Source organism: Colias philodice, chromosome 9 (genome assembly GCF_061535455.1).
Source record: "Colias philodice isolate Cphi_HAF_F1 chromosome 9, ilColPhil1 Martin Lab GWU primary, whole genome shotgun sequence".
NCBI classification, from domain to species: Eukaryota; Metazoa; Arthropoda; class Insecta; order Lepidoptera; family Pieridae; genus Colias; species Colias philodice.
This window is the reverse complement of record NC_143094.1, coordinates 12,204,822-12,216,991: the sequence shown is the minus strand read 5'-3', so window position 1 is coordinate 12,216,991 and position 12,170 is coordinate 12,204,822. Positions and strand designations below refer to the sequence as shown.

The 12,170-nt window shown below is 36.5% G+C and overlaps 1 protein-coding gene and 4 non-coding genes across 5 annotated transcripts in view; 4 read left to right on the top strand and 1 right to left on the bottom strand.

Annotated features, from left to right (window-relative positions):
* Positions 1-12,170, bottom strand: part of hob (bridge-like lipid transfer protein family member hobbit) — a 29,310-nt gene that overhangs the window by 2,953 nt on the left and 14,187 nt on the right. The window contains exons 29-38 of the mRNA XM_089699531.1: positions 11,873-12,033; positions 9,255-9,419; positions 8,577-8,729; positions 7,184-7,300; positions 5,970-6,190; positions 5,368-5,467; positions 4,695-4,836; positions 2,913-3,100; positions 1,294-1,490; positions 159-270 (exon numbers count right to left, since the gene is read on the bottom strand). Of these exons, the coding sequence (XP_089555657.1) occupies positions 159-270; positions 1,294-1,490; positions 2,913-3,100; positions 4,695-4,836; positions 5,368-5,467; positions 5,970-6,190; positions 7,184-7,300; positions 8,577-8,729; positions 9,255-9,419; positions 11,873-12,033 (1,556 nt within the window). The remainder of the gene's footprint in view (positions 1-158; positions 271-1,293; positions 1,491-2,912; positions 3,101-4,694; positions 4,837-5,367; positions 5,468-5,969; positions 6,191-7,183; positions 7,301-8,576; positions 8,730-9,254; positions 9,420-11,872; positions 12,034-12,170) is intronic.
* TRNAD-GUC (transfer RNA aspartic acid (anticodon GUC)) lies at positions 4,450-4,521 on the top strand. Its single transcript has one exon. It is a non-coding gene; the product is annotated as a tRNA-Asp (tRNA).
* Positions 5,113-5,184, top strand: TRNAD-GUC (transfer RNA aspartic acid (anticodon GUC)). Its single transcript has one exon. It is a non-coding gene; the product is annotated as a tRNA-Asp (tRNA).
* TRNAD-GUC (transfer RNA aspartic acid (anticodon GUC)) lies at positions 6,934-7,005 on the top strand. The gene has a single exon. It is a non-coding gene; the product is annotated as a tRNA-Asp (tRNA).
* TRNAD-GUC (transfer RNA aspartic acid (anticodon GUC)) lies at positions 7,709-7,780 on the top strand. The gene has a single exon. It is a non-coding gene; the product is annotated as a tRNA-Asp (tRNA).

Here is a 12,170-nt window from a genome sequence, read left to right as displayed (position 1 = left end):
GTGCTGTCTCTTTTTCACGCCAAAACCACTAAATAAACGAAACTATCTACAAAGTCACTTTAGAAACTACGTAGGATTGGATGTATCCCACTTTGCGATTTCGTCTTACTACGCGAGCGAAGTCACGGGATAAAAGCTAGTTAAAAAGAATCACTTACAGTGCGGTCGCCAAGCAGAAGGCGAGCCTTATCTTCTTCGAGCGGCTCGAGCGCGGCCGGCGCGCGCCGGTGCAATTGTAGCTTCTGTCTGATCGCTTGGGACACCAGTACCCTGTATGGAAAACATCTCATTAGAGAATAATAACTAGGTGGTCGGCAACATTACGAGGATCTTTTGCGTCGTTACAATTTTCTTTCGTTAAGTCAGCGCCGAAATTTAATCGATTCTCTCACGTTAAGAAAAATCTGCGTAGGAGAAATAGCCTGTTCAGAACTTCTTAGCTTAATAAATTATCGCATCCCATCCAGATCAACACGCTCAAAAGACTTATTTCATATACCGACCGCCAGAACCAATACGGGTCTTCGTGTGCCTCTTCACAGAATGTCCAGTTTTTATAATACCTATATGAATGATCTTGATATGTTTTCTTGTTCCTCTTCGTCTTACAAAATGAATGTAAAAAAATTGCTATTCAACATGTAAGAATGTTAATGTGTAAAGATTTTGCAAATACTTGTTTACCTCCGTTTTTATGTACGCATGATAAATATTACTTATCGATTATTTTTTCTTGTCTCTCTTACTGCTGAGTGTTGGCAAAAATAATAACATATGTTCCCAGTGAAAACACTATAAGGAGGCATTTTCATGTATCTTTAGTTAATAAGTTTTTTTTTGTTTTATATATCTCTGTCTTTGTCTCTGTATGTTTTCCAATAAAGAAAATAAAATAAAATAAAATAAAATAAAATAAAACAAAAACATAGTCATCAGAAATTACTAGTAACTAGAAAACTGTCAAAGGTTAGCGAGAAGACTTACTATTGTCACTTGAAAAAAAGAAATACAAATAAAAGACTAGGCTTCAAGTCAATTCGAGTCCCACGTCAACCATGCTAAAGTCCACTATCCTTCTCTTCGTTGCACATATTAAAAACAAGGGGGAAATGTCATAACAGACAAAAGGTGGATGAACTGATGTTAAATGGTCACGTTTGCACAACCTGTAAGAAACTTGAATGGTAAAAATGAAAAGCACCTAGTAGACAATTTCCCAAGCAAAACACAGTTAGGACACTTATTCTAAGACTATTTCACAACTCTTAAGACATACAAAAAAGATCCACTCACCGCCTGGTATCGTTCTTGGTGGCCAGCAGCAGGTCCAGCCAGGTCCAGGTCACGTTGTGGTACTCGAGCGTGGGCAGCACGAGCGGCAGGTCGCGCACGTCCTCCAGGTTCTTCTCCTTGCTGCCCTTGTACGAGACACGCACAGGCACTTCCGGGATCTTTATGTATATGAACAGCTTGTTCTTTTCCGCTCGCTCCTGGATGCGGCATTGGAATAAATACAATACAAATAACACGCGCATAGAAAACAATAGAAAAAAAATAAAAACATCATATCATGTAAAATAGGCAGCTTATAAGCGATATCTGCCGGCAGAATAGTCTGAAGGGTTTTTATTATTCAGTAATGGGAAATGGTAAGGACCATCCTAAACACAGATGATTAAGTTTAAGGGTTTTATCGACTACAACATCATCATCATTATCTGAGGCTCTACAGCCGCGAGTGGGCCTTGGCCTCGTCCAGTTTTTCTTCCAGATCTCTCGATCCTTTGCCCGGTTTCTCCAATTTTATTGACCACACTAATATTGAAACTAACTAACTAAATTTAACTGATACGAAATGAACATTTTCATCAGCTTCAGTAATGCCTTATCATCAGATCAGACTGGCCAAGTTCGTAAGTAAATCAATTGTCAATACTTATGTATTGAAGCTAAATCGTATAAAAGAAGGTAGGCGTTAATGATATCTGTCTGTTTGTATAGCATAGCAAGCAAAGAAGCAAGTGGGCCACCTGATGTGGTCACTACCGGCCATAAACACTCGATCAATGTGTGGGTGGTGTCACAGGTGCTGGTGTTTCTTCTTATATTGTTATTTACTAGGTTTTTGTATAATTTCGTATTGTTGTCTATGTTCTTATCTTTTAATAACTGTTTTCTTGCCTACACAGTAATAGTTGGGGACACTGGAAGAAGAAAACATTTTTTGAAATTCAAGAGATAATTAGGCACTCGATTGTAATCACGTACTTCCGTTACTTATGTTAACGTAAGTAAGTAAGTAGATCCCTCATAACTCAAGCCCCGAATCACAGACACAATAGAAAATCTATTGTGTCGTGGACCGATCGGGCCGTTCGGGGCTCAATGGGCTAATATTTCTCTCTTTATCCTCATAATAATGTTTATATATGGAGTTTTCCCCAAATAACGTTAAGAGAAACAAAGCCCCGATTGTTTTCTAAAATAATACACACAAGGACAGATGTTGTAGTATTGACATTGACCCATATAATGCATTTATTTTCAAGTATTATCTGAATTCTGAGTATTTATTTATAGAGTCACATTCAAATGAATATTCCTTCTGTATGTGGTAAAGGGCTTTACACATAAAATGACGTCATTACAAAATTGCATATAACGTCATATAATATTTCTAATAGTTTATTGGTAAAGTAGTTGTCTGACGCATGTACAGAGTACGTACTTATACATTATATTTAAATATTAAAAATCAATAAAAAAAAACTTTTGAAAAATCAATAAAAAAAACCCTTTTTGCGATAATATCATTATTTTTTTTTTCAAAACCGGTCTTAATTTACAGATACGAAAGTATTCAAATCATGAAATTATAAAGGAGCAATGTTTTTCAACACAAGATACCTTACCTTCATCTTCTCGACATCATCTTTGTCCCTCTTATCTCTCTTCACGTAGAAGTTAGAGTTAGAGTCTTTGTTCTTCTTGCGTTTTTTTGCCGCGTTTTTGTCTTCATCGTCACCTTCGTCCATCGCTTCCGGGTCTCGCTCCGGGAAACAGAACTTTAGCATCGTGTTGAAGAATTTCTTTGTCATGCCTGTGGGGTGGGATATAAAATGGATTTTTTTTAACAGTAATGACATACATACTTACTTATATTATAAACGCGAAAATTTGTAAAAATATATGGATGTATGTTTATACCCTTGGATGTGAAAACAATTGAACATACTTTATGATAATTGCATAATTTAATAAATCGCCACTTTTAGATGGCATTAATTGTTTCATATGATTAAAGCAACAAATTTATTTTTAACCGACTTCAAAAAAAGAAGGAGGTTCTCAATTCGACAGTATTTTTTTTTTTTGTATATTTGTTACGCGATTACTCCGGCAATTATAAACCGATTTGAATAATTCTTTTTTTATTTGGTAGGTCATACGTCAGAGGTGGTCCCATTGTCACCAGGTCAGGATCTGATGATGGGATCCCGGGGAAATCGAGGGAAACCCTCAAATTTTGTAGGCATATACACTGTTTATCAGAAATTATTTAAATTTGTACATATAGGTATAGTCTTGAAGTCGGTTTTTGTTTTTTTTCTAAAAATTTACTTTATATCACTTCGATTTATTTTATTCATTGCGAAGTTTATTTTAGTTATCTATAGGTACATATTATTAATCACGACATTTTGACAAAGACTAAGAAATCCACGTGTAACGATGAACACGAGAAAAAAAGTACCGCGTTAATTATGATTATAATATGTACAAAGCTGGCTTCCGATGAATTCGTTTTCCTATAAGTAGATGAAATTATCATACATATAGTTAGTAGAGGATGAAATCTATACTTATAATAAATCTGTAGAGAGGCCAATTCTGTACATGAAATATATTTAAAAAAAAACTATGAAGGGGTGATAAGGGATCGCTACTGATGCCAAAAATGCAATAAGTAAAATTTTTGTCTGTCTGTCTGTCTGTCTGTCTGTCTGTCTGTCTGTCTGTATATTCGTTATAGAAACAAAAACTACACGACGGATTTTAACCAAATTTGGCACAATTATTCTTCATACTCCTGGGCAGGTTATAGTAAAAGAATCATGTAAATCGGTGTAGAAACACCAAAGTTATACATGAAATACGCTATAAGTCATCGCGCGTGAATACAGAATCATGCCATAAGGATTATTTTTGTGTATCAGTTGCCGCGTACGACGCGCTTCGCGGCGGGAGCTATAAAAAGGCGGCGGGTCTGTACCCGTTTCGCGTTGTCACGGCATCACGTGTGAACGGCTGAACCGATTTCGATAATTCTTTTCTATTATATTCCTTGAAGTACGAGGATGGTTCTTATGTAGAGAAAACGTAAATATGTACCACGGGCGAAGCCGGGGCGGACCGCTAGTAATACATAATTTCGCACAATCTCCCAAGTCTTCGGTAGTATAGTGGTCAGTATCCCCGCCTGTCACGCGGGAGACCGGGGTTCGATTCCCCGCCGGAGAGAACTCTTTTTTATTTTTCCTTTCTCTTCCACCATATCTTTTAGGTCTTCTTTGTAATTTTAGATATCATTAATACAGTAAATAGCAGTATTTTTTTTTGTAATCCCAAAATGAAACACTCAAATGAATGTTAGGCATATTTTTTTCGGTTTGACCTAGTATTAAGAAACTCACCAATCCGTATAGGCACTATGTTCACTTCGAAGTGCTCTTTCACCGAGATACCTCCCACGGGAGGTCGGTCGCGGCAGAACACGCGCAACGCCGCGCGGCGAGCTAGCGGGGCACGGCCGGACGCCGCTTGCGGGACCAGCACCTAGTTGAATGAAAATAATGTAACATGTTATCAAGTAGTAAGAGTACACAACAGACTATAAGATGTATTTTTAAATAAATAATTAAGCAAAATATTTTTCGCTTTGATTTTCGTACCTAATGTATCTACAGTATTGCAGACAATTTTAAACTTTATTACATGATTATTTATATTAAAAAAAATACAAAACGAGATAAGCATTCAGTGAAGTTATTTTTTTGCCTTGCATGTTGCAATCGCGAGATATTTTCTGATAATTTCGCGCTTACTCACAAGTCTTCGGTAGTATAGTGGTCAGTATCCCCGCCTGTCACGCGGGAGACCGGGGTTCGATTCCCCGCCGGAGAGACCTCTTTTTTATTTTTTTTCTTTTCTTCAAACACTTGTTTTTCAATATTTTCTTTAAAAATATAAATAGGAGACACAGCAAAAATTATAAAGACTTTTTTTTCTTCCTACAAAAGTTCACAGTACACACGGATAAAACATTTGACAAAAACGGGTATTAAAAATAATAATAATACATCTTACCTCCGGGAACGGTTCATTAGGTAGAAGATTGGTGACGCGCACATAACCCAGCTCCAATTGATGCTCGACTGAGTCGTCGGAACGAGATGTTTTCGTATATCTACAAGGGATAACATATTTTTTTTCAAATTCCTTTATTATGTTTGTAAATTAGGTATTTAAAAGTTTCATATTAGATCATGTTTTTGGAAGTTAATTATTTATGAATGACAATGATTCCATCAATTACAACCATACATATTGATTGTTGATTGGCCCTTCAATTGATTGGCCCTTCTTCCTTCAGTGGAAAATTCGACCATTAAAACATTATACGATAGAATAAATGTGACATTACCAAGTGAATATACTACATTACGAGGCTAAAAATGTTTGAATTTTGACACTTCGATGTTATAAAAAAAATATCATTCATCACAAGTCTATTATTCCCTTCAAATTCAAACTCAAACTCAAACATTCATTTATTCAATTAGACTACTATTTAGTAGCACTTTTCGTCATTACATAAGTATTTTTAACATTTACCACCGATTCGGAAAGCAGTATCTATGGAGAAGAATCGGCAAGAAACTCCATAGGCATATATGCATCACACTCACAAGAAGTTAGTCAACAACAGATCCGCAATTCCCAACTGCCCGTCCGCATCAGTGAGCCTCCAGCGCGCCGACTTGAAGCAGATCTCGTTGTATCGATGCGGGGGCGCGTGCGGAGCCCGAGGGGCGGGCGCCCGGGCTGCGCTGCCGGCCTCGCGCCACGCGCGCACCATCGCGTCCAGTTCCTCGCCGAGAGACCAAGCGGACTCTTTGCATTCGTTCACCTGGATAATATAACCTTATTAAAATAAATTACGAAAGTGTGTTCGAGTAATCTATACTAATATTATAAAGAGGAAAGGTTTGTAATTATGTATGTATTATGGTTTTCACGCATAAACTACTGGACCGATTTTGATGAAATTTGGCACAATCTTTAGACCCTGAGAAAAAACATAGGCTACTGGCATTTTATTGCGAAATATGTTCCACGGGCGCAGCCGGGGCGGACCGCTAGTTATAATATAATACGAAAGCGTGTTCGAGTAATGTGAAAAGTTCATTTCTGTGCAGCTACAAATCTCTATTTAAAAAATTAAAAATCTTGCCTACAGAGCATCGGATTTCATTGTATTCTTTTTAATGGTTTACGCAATAAACAGATAACAATACTGATATTTAAAAGAAAATTATGTATAAAAATTAAAACATCAATAAAAAAATTAATTTTTAACTTTGTTACTTGAATAAGCGCCATCTATCGAATTCGTTAGAGACTGTCATATCGCGTTTTTCACAATTCATTATAGCGCCATCTAACGGCATTCACAAGAAGTGCATCAAAACCCTAAACGCAAACAATTTAATCAATCCGTGCCTAGCCTTGTTTTCCATTTATCACACTTTGAATAAATGCTAATAATAGCAATGTCTAAGCTCTAGCTAGCTGTATGAATTTCAAATACAAATGAAAATGATGAAATAATTATAACGGTATAACAACAGTAATTTCGGCACATCATTCACATCTTCGGTAGTATAGTGGTAAGTATCCCCGCCTGTCACGCGGGAGACCGGGGTTCGATTCCCCGCCGGAGAGAACCATTTTTTTTTCTGTTTAGTTACAGAAACTAGACGCAAACAACCTATTCTATCATAAAATTAACAATGAAATATCCTTTTTTTTCTTTCGTATTCCCAATTTTATTTTTACCTTTAAATTCAATTTAAATTCAACAATACATACACTGATGTTAAATTCAAAAATAATACATTACCTGATCATCCAAACTCTTCAACTCGGCTAGGGCCACGGGATCGTTCCCGGTTATGGACCTGTTCTTTAGATAGTATTCCTTCTCCAGGCGACGCAGTCTTGCTAGCGTCTCTCTAACCTAAAACAAATTAATAAAATATAAATTGGGGTAAAATTCATGAAAGCATACACAGTTTTTCTCAATTTTTTTTTTAATATACAAGAAAAAATATTTTTCAATCCATACTAATATTATAAATGCGAAAGTAACTCTGTCTGTCTGTCTGTCTGTTACTCAATCACGCCTAAACTACTGAACCAATTTGCATGAAATTTGGTATGGAGTTATATTGATACCCGAGAAAGGACATAGGCTACCTATTATTGCGAAATATGTACCACGGGCGAAGCCGGGGCGGACCACTAGTTAAAAATAAACGAAAAAAAACGATCACTGAAAAATCTACAAGTTACCGAAAAAATGTAAACTAAACGTTTACTTCGTCTCGTATGGTTTTTGTTCGAAAATTTTACAATTGCATTCACATCTTCGGTAGTATAGTGGTAAGTATCCCCGCCTGTCACGCGGGAGACCGGGGTTCGATTCCCCGCCGGAGAGATCTCTTTTTGATTATTATTTTTTCCATTAATCGACAAAATCGCGGTAAAATTCTTAAAAATAGATAATACCCAAAATCGGAGGAAATTAATCCATATTTTAATTTCTTAACGTATTTCAAAAGTGTGTATGAATAAAGAGAAATAGTCAAAAGATTAGACTTTTTAACGGATATTAAATGCGAATATCCTGCATTTTTGCTTTTACAGACGATTTCAGCACGTTAGAGCAGTACCTACTGCCTTAACTCTATTTCAAATTCCAAACTGTGCATTCCTGAACACCTGTATCTCTAGCTTGTGTATGAAGCGACTTTAAGATTGCAATTTTCAATGCGTAAGGGCGCTTGTGCACTACAAGGAAATTTACTGTCCGGCATTCCGATTTTTTACGGTCCGGTGTGGCATGAAAAAACCGATGAATTGCTTGTGCACCTGTCCGTCTTTACTCGGATCAGTGCGGTACAGTTCAAGGAAGTATGGCGGTATAATGCTATCATAAATGATTGTTTTCGCATTTTACAAGAAACGAATAAAAATATAGAAGGTGAAATATTATATTACTTCGTTATAATAAAAAGTAAAGTTCCGTAAGAGATTTAAAATGCGTGTTTCACTTATTTATTTTAATCGGTGACGAGGAGCTAAATCTATTCCCTTTTGAACTTTAACTTACCAACACTTAGCGGGGAATCCTGAACTTTATTTTAAAATCCCAATTTCAAATTTCGAACATCATAATATTCCGAATTTCGAATTCCAAATTTCAAATTCCGAATTTCAAATATGTGGTATACCTGTGTCTGCAGCTTGTGTATGAGGTGTCGCGGGTCGGTGTCGCGGTGCAGCTGCAGCTGGAAGCGCATGCGCGTGCGCCGCTCGAGCGCGCGCCGCCGCTCCGGCTCCACGTGCAGCACCACGTTGTTCACCACGTCTAGTAGCATCGCGTACTGGAATAGGATGATTTTTGGTGTTAAATTTCTCTGCGCTTGGATTAGAAAAAAATATCTACCCAAGCGAAGACAGGGCGAGCAAACAGTATTAAATTTAATGAATAATATAAAAAAATGTGTGCGTGTACTAGTGTATACACGTAAGAAGTGAAACTTCCTTATGACCTTATTTTTCAAAAAATAATTTACTATATATGCAACTTTACAGAAGTACGTCGAATCAAAGATTGCGCGTAACGGAAAAATGTCACGCGTGACGAAAAAATGTTAAACTAAATTTTTTTCCAACCCCTATAAAGAAGTTTCACTTCAAAAATTTAAATGCTGTGTCACACAGTTCAAACTCAAATCAAAAAAAGCATCCATTTTTGTGCAAATTTTTTTTTGCAATAATTTATTTTTATTTTTTTCAATTTCCACCCAATTTAGCTATTCTGTCGCACATGAGCACCATAAATTGAAACATCAAACAACATCGAACTTATTATGTGTAAATATACATAAAAATTTGAACACCCTCACCTGCAACGAATTAGTGCACACATCCAGATCGTGGTGCATCAGCGTGAACGAGTCGTAGGGCTCCGGGGCGGAGGCCCAGCCCGCGCCCGCGCCGCCGCCCGCCTCGCTCTCCTCCTGCGACACGTAGTAGAACTCGCACGCGCACCGCGACACTATGCGTTGCAGCTGCGGGGGATACAGGGTGTTTTACTAAACAGATACAGAGATGTGTATAGAAACACATTTATTCATAGACAACTTTTAAACTAACAACATAATAAACGAAAATAACAGAAAAACAAATCAACATAATATATTATAATCCCTACTTATATTATAAACGCGAAAGTAACTCTGTCTGTCTGTCTGTCTGTTACTCAATCACGCCTAAACTACTGAACCAATTTGCATGAAATTTGGTATGGAGATATTTTGATACCCGAGAAAGGACAAAGGCTACCTTTTATTGCGATAATATTATAAATGCGAAAGTGTGTTTATTCGTATTAATGTGACATGGAATGTGAATGAATTAGAAAAATGATTTTTAACAATAGTTAGGGAAATTTTGATTGACAGAAAAATTACGATAAGTCAGGAAAAATTTCTATAAGTCAGGAAAATTTCCATAAGTCGGGAAAATTTCTATAAGCTGGAAAATTTCCACAAGAAAATAAAAATTTCTATACGCCAGAAAAATTTCTATGAACAAGGAAAATTTCTATACGTCGGGAAAATTTCTATAAGCCAAGAAAATTTCTATACGTCAGGAAAATTTCTATACGCCAGGAAAATTTATATACGTCGGGAAAATTTGTATAAGTCAGGAAAAATTATATACGCCAGGAAAAATTCTATAAGCCAGGAAAATTTGTATAAGTCAGGAAAAATTATATACGCCAGGAAAAATTCTATAAGCCAGGGAAATTTCTATACGACAGAAAAAATTCTATACGTCAGGAAAATTTCTATACGCCAGGAAAATTTATAGACGTCGGGAAAATTATATACGCCAGGAAAAATTCTATAAGCCAGGAAAATTTCTATACGCCAGGAAAATTTCTTCAAGACAGGAAAATTTCCATAAGAAAGGAAAATTTCTATACGCCAGGAAAATTTCTATAAGCCAGAAAAATTTCTATAAGACAGGAAAATTTCTATAAGCTGGAAAATGTATATACGTCGGGAAAATTATATACGCCAGGAAAAATTCTATAAGTCAGGAAAATTTCTATACGCCAGGAAAATTTCTTCAAGACAGGAAAATTTCCATAAGAAAGGAAAATTTCTATAAGCTGGAAAATTTCTATAAGTCCGGAAAATTTCTATACGCCAGGAAAATTTATATACGTCGGGAAAATTTCTATACACCAGGAAAATTTCTTTAAGACAGGAAAATTTCCATAAGAAAGGAAAATTTCTATAAGCTGGAAAATTTCCATAAATCCGGAAAATTTCTATACATCGGGAAAATTTCTATACGCCAGGAAAATTTCTTTAAGACAGGAAAATTTCCATAAGAAGGGAAAATTTCTATAAGCTGGAAAACTTCCATAAGTCCGGAAAATTTCTGTGCGCCAGGAAAATTTATATACGTCGGGAAAATTTCTATACGCCACGAAAATTTCTATACGCCAGGAAAATTTCTTTAAGACAGGAAAATTTCCATAAGAAAGGAAAATTTCTATAAGCTGGAAAATTTCCATAAGTCCGGAAAATTTCTATGCGCCAGGAAAATTTATATACGTCGGGAAAATTTCTACACGCCAGGAAAATTTCTATACGTCGGGAAAATTTCTATACGTCAGGAAAATTTCTATAAGCCAGCAAAATTTCTATACGTCAGGAAAATTTCTATAAGTCAGGAAAATTTCGATATGTCAATAAAAAATAATATTATAGATAAATTATGATAAAATACGTATTTAAGGCATTAGAAACGATTCAACTATAAAATATTTAAACATTTCATTAAGTATTTAATTAGATAGATAAATTAAAAAATTTAATCAGAGAGATAATGTAAAAAGCAGTTTTAATCCTACTAATATTATAAATGCGAAAGTTTGTGAGGATGTGTGTGTGTGTGTTTGTTACTCTTTCACGCAAATACTGAACTGAACACTGAACCGATTACAATGAAATTTAGCACACGTATAGAAGGTATCTTGGATTAACACATAGGGTAGGTTTTATCCCGGAATTCCCACGGGAACGGGAACTATGCGGGTTTTCCTTTGAAAACGCAGGCGAAGCCGCGGGCGGAAATCTAGTATGTTATAAGTCATGTTGTGTTGCGCGAAGTGATGTATGTTGTGTTGCAGTGTGATGTATGTTGTGCCGTAGTGTGTTGTATGTTGTGCCGTAGAGTTTGATGCATATTGTGCCGTAGAGTGTGATGCATGTTGTGTCGTAGAGTGTGTTGTATGTTATGTCGTAGAGTGTGATGCATGTTGTGTCGTAGAGTGTGTTGTATGTTGTGTCGTAGAGTGTGATGCATGTTGTGTCGTAGAGTGTGTTGTATGTAGTATCGTACAGTGTTTTATGTTGTGTCGAAGATTATACGATGTGTTTCTTTATACGATGCATGTTACGTCACAAGGTAAATGAGATGTAACAGGAAGTGTTTGTTCACAAACCTGCGCAAGGCCGGTATCTGCACTTGGTCCGACAGTCCGTCCAATCACACCACCAGCGGAGTGCCCGCTGCCCACGAGCCGGGGCACATCTGGTAGCGTGCTGATAGCTGCGCCCGACCATCGTTCCTCAATCTCTTCTACTGATACCCACTGGATGTTCTCTATTGTAATATGTTTAGAATAAGTGGGTGGTCGATAGTTGGACACTTATTGAAGGGCAGAAAATTGTTTTTATACTATTTTTATAAATTGTATGGAAAATACGTGAAACACATAGGCTCTTTGATATTTAGTTTTG